Genomic DNA, 13,145 nt, shown 5'->3' with positions numbered 1-13,145 from the left:
TGGGGGTGGCTCCGGTAATGAGCGTGGCCCCGGTAATGAGCGTGGCCCGGTAATGAGCGTGGCCCCGGTAATGAGCGTGGCTCCGGTAATGGGCGTGGCTCCGGTAATGGGCGTGGCTCCGGTAATGAGCGTGGCCCCGGTAATGAGCGTGGCTCCGGTAATGGGCGTGGCTCCGGTAATGAGCGTGGCCCGGTAATGGGCGTGGCCCTGTAATGGGCGTGGGCCCGGTAATGGGCGTGGCCTCGCCACTGGGCGGGGCACCGGCACCGGGCGGGGCCCGCGGCCCGGCGGGTCCGGCGTTATCCCGCCCGTAAAACTATCACAAAGCCCGGTTCACCCTGAGATAGAATAGATTTATTAGCAAGAGGTAATCAGGAAACATATATTTTTACAAAAAGAATGGAAATATTTTTTTTTTCCCAAACAAGCTGTAAGTTGAAATAGTTTTAGGGCTTGAAAGAGAATTCCCATACCACGAGGTATTGCTTACAGCAAGTGTTGTGTGAGTGGAGCATGCCTGCCACTGCCGGGGAACCGTGTCAGGGACTGTACAATGTAAAAAACCCAGGTACTATTCACAGAATAAGCACTACATTACTATATCCTGCTAGCGGGTGGTTAGCCAGGATTACAGTAGATGTAATAAAAACACTCGTCATCTCTAACTCTACGTCATGGTACTCAGAGTGGGCACAAGGGAACGGATCTACAGCATATCAACAGGAGCCGGATGCAGCGAGGAGAGGCAAGGGGATGCTTCCATCTTCCCAACTTCGGAGGGACCGGGGCAGCAGCCAGGGCCCCCCGTGCCCGGCCAGCACGAGGGTGGCACACACAGAGAGGGCAGCTCACACCGAGGAACAGCCTTTAATGCGTTCCCTTCTCCCACCTTACAGAGTTTGCCGTGCCATGTCCGAGTGAGAGCTGCTCTGTGCCGCCCCAGAGCCCCGCGGGGACACAGGGCTCACCTGCCCCACGGGGACACGGGGACTCACCTGCCCGGCCACCAGCCCCCCAGGAGGAACAAATGACAAAAGTAACATCATCCAAAAGAACCCGGGGCTCCAGCGAAGTGTCGATGCGTTAAACCTTAACCGGGGCGGGGAATCCTACGCGAGGTCGAGCGCGGCCTGGGGCGGGGGTTTGCTGGGAGAAGCACAGACTGGGAGTCACTCCAGGGCGTCCATGGAACTGGCTATGTACAGTTTGCTATAGCGAGTGTACAGGGCGGCCGCCGCCGCGCTCAGGAAGGCAGCTTGGGCTCTATCCGCAGAGAAGCTTCGTAAAGGGTTTCCTCATCCATCACACACGACTGGTCCAGCAGGTACTGCGTCACCTGGGAACGAGCGGGGCTGTCAGCGGCTGCGAGAGCACAGAGCCCGAGAGCCGGGGCACCCACGCCCTGGGAAGTGAGGTGCTGAGCGCTGCCCAGACCTTTCAGCTCATGCTGGGGCCACCGTGGGGCAGAGGCCGGCTGGGGCTGGCAGTGGGGACAGCAGGACACACTCTGCTCCCTGGGGAGGGGGTGCTGCCCCTAAAGAGCGGCTCCAGTGTCCAGGGTGCAGCCCTGGGAGCACTCCCAGCCTGTCCACCAAAGCTGCCCTCTGCAGCAAATCCTCTGCTTGGAGAGGCCTGGGGGCCACGGGGGGAGTCTGCTGGAGCCCCCACAGCCTGCCTGCCTGCCTGCCTGCCTGCCTGCCTGCCTGCCTGCCTCCCTCCCTCCCTCCCTCCCTCCTTCCCTCCTTCCCTCCCTCCCCTGCCCTCCTCCCAACAGCTCCAGCGGGGAGCTGCCAGGTGTTGAAGGCTTAGATGCTGTGATGGAAGAGGGAGATGAGGAGCATAGCATGCCCGTGGCTCGGGGGACAGGGCTGTACCTTCGGCTGGTGCTCGATCTTGTAGGAGGTTTGCTGGAACTGGCGGATCTCCCTTATGATGTGTGAGATCTGTGCAGGGATCAAACACACAAGGTGCCTGTGGCTCAGCCATCACCCAGGGAACCCATCCCAGCGCCCAGGAGGGCAGGGGCACCCAGCACAGCACAATGCAGAGGCCTCTTTGTCTCTTCCAGACCTTAGGAACAGCCCCAGGTGTGTGCAGGGGACACATGTGGCCTCCTGGTGCTGTGCAGGTGAAGGCTGAGGGGACACAGACCTGGCCACAGGCACATCACCCCAGGCCAGCCCCCTGTGCCCACGCCACTGGGCTGGAGCACTCACCATCCTCATTTTGGAGAAGTTCACCAGGCCATCCTCAGTGTAGTTCGGGGTGCCCTCCTCGATGAACGCCAGGTCAGTCAGGTACATGCCCAGGTAGGGCACACACGGAGGGTCACAACTTGGGGACAAACCAGAGAGAAACCAGGAATGACACTTTCCCCCTTTGGAGCTTGGGGCAGGGTAGGGGAGAAGGGGACAGCCCTGCACTCAGCAGAATTGGGAGGATTCTCTCCAGTACAGGAAGGCTCTCCCAGGGAAGGGGAGGTCTCTCATCCCCACCAGCACAGCAGGACAAGCAGGACCTGTGGCTGTGCCCTCACAAAGCCACAGCATGCAGGAGATGAGCTGAGGGCAGCTTTGGCAGAGGGTCAGGAACACCTTCAGAAGCTTCCATGGGCAACCTGGTCTATTGGAAGGGGGCCCTGCCCACGGAGAGGTATGGAACAAGATGAGCATTAAGGTCCCTTCCAACCTAAACCATTCTGGGATTTGATGATTCTGTGATAGTGAAGGGGAAAATTATTCTCCAGTGTCTGGCAGTGGTTTTTCCCTCTGCAGTCCCTTTTATTCCCTGCACAAAGCAGCAGCTCAGTCCTGGGGATCACTTTGCCAGCCACGGTGCTGGCTCGACAGGACAGGACCCTTCAGGGCAGGCTCTGGGTGATGCTGGGAGCAGAGCTCAGCTCTCCCCACAGCGCAGGGCCAGGAGCAGCCGTGGGAGAGGAGGAGAAGCACCATCCACTCACTTTTTCAGTGCCTCCCTCAGGTTCTTGAACCTGCCTTCCGATGACACCAGCTTCTGGAGCTTATCAATCAGAGCCTTCGTCTGCAAGAAACCAAAATGCTGCTGGGCAGGGCCCTGGAAGAGCCCCCAGCCCTGCAGCCAGGGCTGCAGCCTGCAGAGCCTCAGGGTCACTTGGTTTAGATCGGATATTGGGGACATTTCTCAGTGTCTGTCCAGCCCTGGCACTGCTGCCCGGGGCAGTGGTGGAGTCAATGCAGGGATTTAACAGACGTGTGGGTGTGACACTTGGGGACACTTGGGGACACCGGTGAGTGGTGGCCTTGGCAGTGCTGAGGGAACAGCTGGACTTGCCTGGTCTCAGAGAGCTTTTCTAACCCAAACAATCCTGTGATTCCACTGATAAACCCAACCCCAAGGCAGGGTCTGCCCATCCACACACCACCTCCCTCCTGAGAACAGCCTGAAACCCCTTTCTCCCTTTCCTGACTCTTTCCCAATGCGTCTCATCCCCCCAGCCCCTGCCTCCCCAGCAGGGACCACCCCTACCTGCTTGGAGACCTTGAGCCAGGTTTTCTTGAGGCGGAAGATGGCACTGCGGTTGAGGGAGGAGGTGATCTCCAGCACGGCGTTGTAGTTGTGCAGGCAGCGGCAGATGTCGGCCACCGCCACCCACTTCTCGATGGCGCTGACGCGCGCGTTGATCTCCTCGTTCCGGATGATCTCCGAGGCAATCAGGTTGCTGACCTTGGGGAGACACGGCACCCAGCCCCAGCTTTAGTGTGAGTTTGGGCCCAGCTCCGTGCGCTCCAGCCCCAGGGCAGGTTTTGGATTTCCCTGCGCTCCCCAGGAGGAGCGGCTGCAGCAGGAGATGCTCCACCTGCAGCGGTTCCCCGAGGCAGGTGAGGGCAGGTGACCCTCACACACCCCTGGGGCAGGGGGCTGAGCTGCCTCCCCTGTGCCCACCCCCTGTGCCCTGCAGCTGCACCTACATCATTGAAGTGCTTCGTGTTCTTCATGATGTATGGAGTCCTCTCATTCTTCTCCAGCTTCATCCAGCCTTGCCCGAAGAATTCTCTGCAAACCACAGTGCTCAGGTCAACTTTTATTTCCCAATTTTATGGGATGTCCAAGCCCTGCAAGCTCCAGGATGGAGATGCTGGGGTCTTTGCCCCCACGCTGCTGGAAAGGCCCCACATGGATGTGTTTGAAAGTGTGATGGTTGTGGGAGGGTCCCCCTGAGCTGATTACCTTGGGGACGCCAGCAGAGAAGCCACTGGACTGGATCAGGACTCAAATCTGCACTTGAGCCAAGTCTGGCAAAGCCCAGGAAGGCTTTGCACTCTCTGGGTCAGCCCAGGCAGGCTGTGGGGCCCTGGGGACCAGAGCCAGCTCTGCTGGCCCATGGGGATCACTCACTCATAGGGGATCTTCTTGAAGACCAGGTGATCCAGCAGCGTCAGCTGTTCTGCGATCTCCAGGGCTGAATGGTTTTCAAAGGGCTCTGCTTTGACCCCCTCGGCCTGTGGGACAGAGGAAGAGTGTGGCTCGCTGGCCAGGAGCACACTGAGAGCTCCCACACCCATGAGCACGAGCCCAGAGCCAGACCAGGCTCCCAAGGTGAAGGATTTTCCCCAGCAGAGCCGGGGTGTGCGGTGCTGTGCTGCTCCCACACTGTGCCCATGCCGAGCTCCTCCCAGCCTTGAGAACCCACAGATTTAATCAGGCAGCCTTTGGGCTGTTTAATTAACAAAGCACCCCAGGGGTCCCAGCTGGAGCACCACTGCTCCTGCCCAGGAGGGGCAAGACGGCCCTTCCAAGGGATTTCCAGAAAAGCAGGGGCACGGGGATGACCCCTGTCCCCACTGCCTGCCTCTGGCCAAGCAGGCACAGGCAGGGCTCAGGTGCCCCCCACATGTCACCCTGGGGGTGACAGCCACAGCCTGAGGCCCAGAGCCAGTCACTGCCTGGTGACTGTCCTCAAACCAGTCACAAAAACATCCCCTGAGACCCAGCCCTTGGTCACAGCTCAGGCCAGCACCCAGCACAGCCCCAGAACCACCTTGGGACAGGGATTGTGAAAGCTCCAGCAAACAAACACTGGCTGGGCTGCTGTGGGGCACTGGGGGTGCAGCTGTGGGGCACTGGGGGCACTGGGAGCAGCTGTAGGCACTGGGTGCAGCTGTGGGGCACTGGGGGTGCAGCTGTGGGGCACTGGGAGCAGCTGTGGGGCACTGGGAGCAGCTGTGGGGCACTGGGGGCACTGGGGTGCAGCTGTGGGGCACTGGGGGTGCAGCTGTGGGGCACTGGGGGTGCAGCTGTGGGCACTGGGGGTGCAGCTGTGGGGCACTGGGGGCACTGGGGTGCAGCTGTGGGGCACTGGGGTGCAGCTGTGGGCACTGGAAGCAGCTGTGGGGCACTGGGGTGCAGCTGTGGGCACTGGAAGCAGCTGTGGGGCACTGGGGTGCAGCTGTGGGGCACTGGGGTGCAGCTGTGGGCACTGGGGTGCAGCTGTGGGCACTGGGGGTGCAGCTGTGGGGCACTGGGGTGCAGCTGTGGGGCACTGGGGTGCAGCTGTGGGCACTGGGGGCACTGGGGGCACTGGGGGCACTGGGGGTGCAGCTGTGGGGCACTGGGGCTGCAGCTGTGGGGCACTGGAAGCAGCTGTGGGCACTGGGGTGCAGCTGTGGGGCACTGGGTGCAGCTGTGGGGCACTGGGGATGCAGCTGTGGGGCACTGGGAGCAGCTGTGGGGCACTGGGGTGCAGCTGTGGGGCACTGGGGGTGCAGCTGTGGGGCACTGGAAGCAGCTGTGGGGCACTGGGGTGCAGCTGTGGGGCACTGGGGTGCAGCTGTGGGGCACTGGGGGCACTGGGGGTGCAGCTGTGGGGCACTGGGGTGCAGCTGTGGGGCACTGGGGGTGCAGCTGTGGGGCACTGGGGGCACTGGGGTGCAGCTGTGGGGCACTGGGGTGCAGCTGTGGGGCATTGGGGGCACTGGGGTGCAGCTGTGGGGCACTGGGGGTGCAGCTGTGGGGCACTGGGAGCAGCTGTGGGGCACTGGGGGTGCAGCTGTGGGGCACTGGGGGCACTGGGGTGCAGCTGTGGGGCACTGGGGGCACTGGGGTGCAGCTGTGGGGCACTGGGGGCACTGGGAGCAGCTGTGGGGCACTGGGGTGCAGCTGTGGGGCACTGGGGGCACTGGGGATGCAGCTGTGGGGCACTGGGGTGCAGCTGTGGGGCACTGGGGGTGCAGCTGTGGGCACTGGGGGGGTGCAGCTGTGGGGCACTGGGGGCACTGGGGTGCCGCTGTGGGCACACCCCAGCAGAGCCCGGGGACAGGTGGTGCCAGTGGCACCTGTGCAGGGCAGGGGGCTGCAGGCAGCAGCCGAGGGCCAGCACAGCACAGCCCCCTGCCCATGGTGTGCACCCCAAAAGCCGGGGCAGCCTCACGTTCCCACCAGCCCTGTGACCGCAGGTCGCTGCTGCTCAGCCTGAGGGCAGAGTGAAGCCCTCGGGGCTTTTCTGTTCTCTCCTCTTCAGAGGAAGTTTCCAGAACATGCAGTTATGGGCAATGGAATCTTGGGTGTTTCGGGTGCTCCAGGCCGGTTTCAAGTGGCTCTTGTGCTCTTCTGGGAACAGGTTTGGTTGGGTTTTTTCAGTGCAGAAGGGCAGCAGTGCTCTGCAGCCACCCTGGGGGTTCTGAATCCATGGCACGTTCCCAGGGAGCAGCGCTGCTGCTGCCTGAGCCAGAGCCCAGCACTTGGAACTGGGACAGCTTTGGGGACACAGAGGACACGTTGGGAACCCCTGGGGCTTTCCCATGTCCCTGCAGCAGGCACAGGCAGCAGCAGGCAGGTGTCTCCGTGCCCTCTCCAGCCATTCTGCCGACTGCAGGGGGAATCTGCCTGTGACAGATCCAGCTGTGCTCACAGCTGGCCCCTCCCCAGAAAGCCTTTCCCTGCTTTGCAGCCGCACCCTGGCACTGGGCTCGGGGCTCCCTCTGCCACCGGGGGCAGGCAGGGAAGGAAGGAAGGAGTATTTACCATCTGCACAACCTCCTCCAGGGTTATCTGGTTGTCTCCTGGATCCTCCTGCGTCAAGGTCCTGCGGCAGGGGAAGACAGGATTACTGCACTGGGGAACCAGCAGACCCACCCAGCTCCAGCAGGGCAGCGTGGCTTTGCAGGGCCAAAACACTCAGCCTGTGTTTCAGGAGGCCCCTTCAGTCCCATTTCTCATTTTAAAAACGCTCCTCAGCCGAGGCCAGAGCCCCCCTGTCAGCCCTGTGCAGGACAAGTGTCCAGCCCGCAGCACGGGTGGGCACCCCCAGCCTCCCTGCCCGGCACAGACCCGGCCACGGTGCCACAGCAGGGCCCAGCAGCAGCCAGGGCCAGCACCCACCGTGTCCACCACGGACCCTCGGCCTCGCACCACGTCCTGAACACAGCCAGCACCACCCTGCACCTCCTCATCTTCCTCCCTGGCCCCTCCCAAGCCCCCGGCACGGTCCCTCCCGGAGCTGCTGTGATCCCAGGCGAGAGCAGGAGCCGCCGGCAGTGTCAGGAGGAGCCTCCTCCTGCCCACAGCCTTCACCTTATGATGTTGGCAGCCGCTTTCCTCTCCTGTGTCAGGAGCTCGGGGTCATGGATGACCTCCTCCAGGAAGCCGATCACCCGGAACTTCAGCTCCTCGTTGCTCTCAAAATCCTGCCAAAGCGGCAGAGCCGTGGGATCGCTGTGCTGGCAGTGACCCCCATCCCAGCACAGTCCCAGCACAGTCCCAGCACAGTCCCAGCACATTCCCAGCACAGTCCCAGCACAGTCCCAGCACAGTCCCAGCACAGTCCCAGCAGGCTCCCTCAGTTCCATCACACCAGAATCACCAGGCCTGGGAGGGCTGTGACTGCCCAGTGACAGCCAGCAGGGCTCCACTGTCCCCAGTCACCAGTGCAGGGAGGGACAGCACAGCAGGGACAGCTCCCAGGGCCCTGACCCCATCCTGAGCATCCCAACAGGCACCAAACACAGAGACTCCCTCCCTCTGCACCCAGCCAGGGGTGATGGGGGGTCCAGCCCCCCTTCTCTGCACCCCAACTGTGCAAACACTGAGATGTGAGCCCTGTTCCCCTGCCGGGGCATCCCGGCCCCCGCTCCTCTGCTCCACCAAGCCCCAGTGCCAGATCTCCTCCTCAGCCGGCTCCTGGCTGAGCTGGCAGCGTGCAGGGAGGGAGGGAGAGCGGGGAGGAGCCCCTGCTCACCTGGGAGTGTTTGGACACCCAGTGCCGCAGCACGTTGAGGACGCGGTTGGTGGCCGCTCTCCGGATCACGAACTCCTTGTCCCCGTTCCGCTGGTCCGTCGGGAAGCCTGAAACTGCCGGTGGCCCCTCAGCACAGCGTGGCTCCCTCAGCACAGCGGGCTCACAGCTGCTGGAGGGCTGCCAAAGGAGCACCCCCTGCCCCAGCACCCCTGCGCTGCTGTGCCAGGAGGCACTGGGACACCTGGGGCCACCTGTGACCTGCACAGCCCTTGGGACTCCCGGGACACGGCCTGGGGCAGGTGATGGGCTCTGGGGGCTCTGGGTGCTCTGGGGGCTCTGGGGGCTCTGGGGGCTCTGGGGGCTCTGGGCTCCCCCAGGGGGGCTCTGGGGGCTCTGAGCTCCCGCAGGGGGGCTCTGGGGGCTCTGAGCTCCCGCAGGGGGGCTCTGGGGGCTCTGGGGGCTCTGGGGGCTCTGAGCTCCCCCAGGGGGGCTCTGGGGGCTCTGGGCTCCCCCAGGGGGGCTCTGGGGGCTCTGGGGGCTCTGGGCTCCCCCAGGGGGGCTCTGGGGGCTCTGAGCTCCCCCAGGGGGGCTCTGGGGGCTCTGGGCTCCCCCAGGGGGGCTCTGGGGGCTCTGGGGGCTCCAGAGTGCACCCGGAGGGAATCCCCTCTGGGAAGGGTGGAAACGGGCACCCCAAAGGCACCCCCTCGGGCAGGTACCTGCGCTGGCCAGGGACATCCTGCGGTACTTCTCCTTGGTGGGGGTGCCCTCGTTGGCCCCCGCCGTGGCGATGGCGAAGGCGGAGGTGGCGGACACGGCGCTGCGGGCGCTGTCCAGGTCCCGGCAGGACGTCATGACCATGCCATTGTTGTAGGAGAACAGCGAGAAATCTGGGGGAGAAGAGATCCAGCACCCCATGGGCACTGCTGCTGCCAGGACAGCTCCCCAGGACAGCCAGCCCCCCAACACACCAGCACCCCCGGACCTCACTCGTTACCTGATGAATTTTTGCACTTGATGGACTTGGGAGTCGTTGGAGATTTCGTTGGGGAAGCTTCAGCTTCTGCTTCATCGCTGTGGTTGGGATCAGTGTCCGACTCCTCCCTGACAGACACCTCTGAGCCTGGGAGGAACAGGGAACCCTTTTACACCCTCTGCACACAAACACAGCCACAGTTCCTCCCCGTTTTCCTGCAGTCTGACCCATTCCAGCTTTGGATGCAGCCACCACGTACAGGAAAGGCACAGAGTTCTGCCGTTTCTGTGGGATAGTTTGGAACAGGATTTTTCTTTGAGGTGAGGGGGGGGAAGGCTGGGAGGTTTTTTTTGTTTTGTTATTAAAAATGACTGAGGATTCAGAAGGCAGGAGCTCTCTATGTGTGCACCTAAACTCTGTGTGTGCCCCTCTGTGCCAGAGCCCCCCATCCCCAAACCCTCTGGGACTCACTTTGCTTGCCTGGCAGCGACTCCTCTTGCTTCTCCGAGGCCGCTTCTCCTTCGTCTGGGATTTTGTTGGGATAGGTGCTGGACACGTACAGCTTGTTGATGTCCAGGGTGGTCTTGCTGAAGGGGGCCATGGAGGAGTAGACGCCGGCGTAGCCGTTGGAGGAGCAGCTCAGCGCCGCCAGGTCCAGCGCCTTGCCGCCGGTGATGATGGGGATGTTGAGGGACAGCTTCCTCCGGCGGCTGGGGGACGATGACTTGCTGATGGAGAGCGGCGGCGGCGACGAGAACTTGCGGTTGGCTCTGGGGGACTTGGGGGGCTCCCCATAGAGCAGCTTGTTGTTCTGGCTGTTTGCAAACAGGAGCTCCAGGGACCTGGGACGGACAGGGAGAGGCTGAGCTGGCACCTGCCCTGCCCAGGAGGCCGTGGGGATCCCCCCGTGGCCCTGGGACCCCAGGGCATCCCCCCAGGCTCAGCAGAGCCAGCAGCAGCTCCACCAGCCCACGGCCAGCACGGGGCCCTCCCGGGAGCGGGGACTCCTGCAGGGCTTGGATCCATCTCCTTCCCCTGAGTGACGGAGCAGTGCCACAGTGCCAGGGTGTCCCAGGGACAGGACAGGCCCCGGGCAGCCCTGCAGCCTCACCGTGCAGGGATGGCACTGATCGGCTTCTTGTAGATGGTGATGAGCTTGTCCAGGACGACGAGGGCGGTGGTGAAGACGCGGTAGGAGTGCAGGAAGGTGTTGAGGAAGTCGATGCTCAGGAAGCGCAGGTCCGTCAGCCTCTCCAGCAGCCGCTCCACACTGGCATAGCGGATCTGCAGGACCTTGCAGGAATTCATCGTTTTACTGAACCTAATGTCAACATCATCACAATACAAGCTGGCATCAGACCTGCAGAGAAACAAGATATCTGTGGTTCCAGCCTGGAACGAAACCAAGAGACCATGGAAAGTGGTGCAGGAAGGAGCCCTGTTCGTATGGGGTGTCCCCATGGAAAACCCGGGTGGGAAAACCTGGGAATCCACACCCTGGGACGGGTGGAGTGCTCAGCAGGCAGAGGGATGTGGACAGGCCATCCCCAGGTGCACACAAACCGAGCTCCTTCCCCTGCCCAGCAGCAGGGAATGGGGCAGGAACAGCCCCGTGCTGCCCCATCCCACCGCTGGGACCAGCCCCCCTCGTCCCACACGTGTCCCAGCACAGCCCCTGCACCCCAGCACCTGCAGAACCACAGTCCCCCCTGCCCCTCCCTTCTGGCACTTTTACCCCCCCTTTCCTATTGTTACTTTTCTCCAAGCTCTCCCCGTTGCCATCCCCACGTCCCCAGCACACGGCGATCCCCCAAGAGCTCGTTAATGCTCCTCATCACCGCGCTGCAGCAGCCCATGGAGCACATGGGGGTCCCGGGGAGGCCACACCGGTCCCGAGGCTCCTGGCAGCGCTTGGCTGCCACGGGAGCTGCGTCCCGGCCCTCTCCACACTCACTTGATCATCTGGGGCACGGTGACCTTGGAGTTCTCCTCGAAGGCGTTCATCATCAGGCCGTTGCAGCGGATGTTGTCCACGCACTGCGAGAGACACGGGCGGGAGGTGGAGGAAGACAGGGTTAGGGTTCTCCAGCCCTGGCACATCCTGCTCACTGCAGGTCCTGAGAGCTCCCGGGGTGCACACCCAGGTGTGGGGCACATCCTGCTCACTGCAGGTCCCAGGAGCTCCCAGGGTGCACACCCAGGTGTGGGGCACATCCTGCTCACTGCAGGTCCTGAGAGCTCCCAGGATGAACACCCAGGTGTGGGGCACATCCTGCTCACTGCAGGTCCTGAGAGCTCCCAGGGTGCACACCCAGGTGTGGGGCACATCCTGCTCACTGCAGGTCCTGAGAGCTCCCGGGGTGCACACCCAGGTGTGGGGCACATCCTGCTCACTGCAGGTCCTGAGAGCTCCCAGGGTGCACACCCAGGTGTGGGGCACATCCTGCTCACTGCAGGTCCCAGGAGCTCCTGGGGTGCACACCCAGGTGTGGGGCACATCCTGCTCACTGCAGGTCCTGAGAGCTCCCAGGGTGCACACCCAGGTGTGGGGCACATCCTGCTCACTGCAGGTCCTGAGAGCTCCCGGGGTGCACACCCAGGTGTGGGGCACATCCTGCTCACTGCAGGTCCCAGGAGCTCCCAGGGTGAACACCCAGGTGTGGGGCACATCCTGCTCACTGCAGGTCCTGAGAGCTCCCAGGGTGCACACCCAGGTGTGGGGCACATCCTGCTCACTGCAGGTCCTGAGAGCTCCCAGGGTGCACACCCAGGTGTGGGGCACATCCTGCTCACTGCAGGTCCCGGGAGCTCCCGGGGTGCACACCCAGGTGTGGGGCACATCCTGCTCACTGCAGGTCCTGAGAGCTCCCAGGGTGCACACCCAGGTGTGGGGCACATCCTGCTCACTGCAGGTCCTGAGAGCTCCCAGGATGAACACCCAGGCGTGGGGCACATCCTGCTCACTGCAGGTCCTGAGAGCTCCCAGGGTGCACACCCAGGTGTGGGGCACATCCTGCTCACTGCAGGTCCTGAGAGTTCCTGGGATGCACACCCAGGTGTGGGGCACATCCTGCTCACTGCAGGTCCTGAGAGCTCCCAGGGTGCACACCCAGGTGTGGGGCACATCCTGCTCACTGCAGGTCCCAGGAGCTCCCAGGGTGCACACCCAGGTGTGGGGCACATCCTGCTCACTGCAGGTCCTGAGAGCTCCCGGGGTGCACACCCAGGTGTGGGGCACATCCTCCTCACTGCAGGTCCTGAGAGCTCCCGGGGTGCACACCCAGGTGTGGGGCACATCCTGCTCACTGCAGGTCCTGAGAGCTCCCAGGGTGCACACCCAGGTGTGGGGCACATCCTGCTCACTGCAGGTCCCAGGAGATCCCGGGGTGCACACCCAGGTGTGGGGCACATCCTGCTCACTGCAGGTCCTGAGAGTTCCTGGGGTGCACACCCAGGTGTGGGGCACATCCTGCTCACTGCAGGTCCCGAGAGTTCCTGGGGTGCACACCCAGGTGTGGGGCACATCCTGCTCACTGCAGGTCCCAGGAGCTCCTGGGGTGCACACCCAGGTGTGGGGCAGGCGGTGGGAGCACACGGCAACCCCGGTGTTCACCTGCGTGCCCAAACCGGTGCCACAGCCCAGCAGGGACCCCATGGCAGCTCCTCCCTCATCCCAGAGCTCCACACCCCCGCCCTGCTGGGTCCTACCTGGCTGATGTCACTGGTCCACGCTGCCTTCTCCTGCCTGGAGGAGGCCACGAGGATAACGGTGAAGGATGAGGAATCTTTCGGCTCCACCACGATTTTGAAGTCAAGGTGGTCAATGTCTTGTCCTGATGTTTTGGCTTTGGAGGAGAAAAACCCCACACAGTGATTGGGAAAGCCTTTCCCATCCCCTCTCTCCCAGCAAGGGCTTTAGTCATGTTTCAGGGAGGGTTTATTCAGGTTTTTGTGGGC

General features: G+C 63.0%; 1 protein-coding gene across 1 annotated transcript in view; it reads right to left on the bottom strand.

The window, feature by feature from the left end:
- Positions 1 to 332: 332 nt before the first annotated feature.
- Positions 333 to 13,145, bottom strand: part of RASGRF1 (Ras protein specific guanine nucleotide releasing factor 1) — a 31,817-nt gene continuing 19,004 nt past the window's right edge. The window contains exons 12-27 of the mRNA XM_058846777.1: positions 12,897 to 13,033; positions 11,143 to 11,225; positions 10,300 to 10,548; positions 9,660 to 10,030; positions 9,210 to 9,335; positions 8,932 to 9,102; positions 8,216 to 8,328; positions 7,552 to 7,664; positions 7,003 to 7,063; positions 4,378 to 4,481; positions 3,951 to 4,035; positions 3,508 to 3,705; positions 2,963 to 3,042; positions 2,217 to 2,334; positions 1,875 to 1,943; positions 333 to 1,336 (exon numbers count right to left, since the gene is read on the bottom strand). Of these exons, the coding sequence (XP_058702760.1) occupies positions 1,244 to 1,336; positions 1,875 to 1,943; positions 2,217 to 2,334; positions 2,963 to 3,042; positions 3,508 to 3,705; positions 3,951 to 4,035; positions 4,378 to 4,481; positions 7,003 to 7,063; positions 7,552 to 7,664; positions 8,216 to 8,328; positions 8,932 to 9,102; positions 9,210 to 9,335; positions 9,660 to 10,030; positions 10,300 to 10,548; positions 11,143 to 11,225; positions 12,897 to 13,033 (2,171 nt within the window). The 3' untranslated portion in view covers positions 333 to 1,243. The remainder of the gene's footprint in view (positions 1,337 to 1,874; positions 1,944 to 2,216; positions 2,335 to 2,962; positions 3,043 to 3,507; positions 3,706 to 3,950; positions 4,036 to 4,377; positions 4,482 to 7,002; positions 7,064 to 7,551; positions 7,665 to 8,215; positions 8,329 to 8,931; positions 9,103 to 9,209; positions 9,336 to 9,659; positions 10,031 to 10,299; positions 10,549 to 11,142; positions 11,226 to 12,896; positions 13,034 to 13,145) is intronic.

The sequence above is a fragment of the Poecile atricapillus genome, chromosome 11 (assembly GCF_030490865.1).
Source record: "Poecile atricapillus isolate bPoeAtr1 chromosome 11, bPoeAtr1.hap1, whole genome shotgun sequence".
NCBI lineage: Eukaryota > Metazoa > Chordata > Aves > Passeriformes > Paridae > Poecile > Poecile atricapillus.
This window is presented reverse-complemented; position numbering and strand designations above follow the sequence as displayed.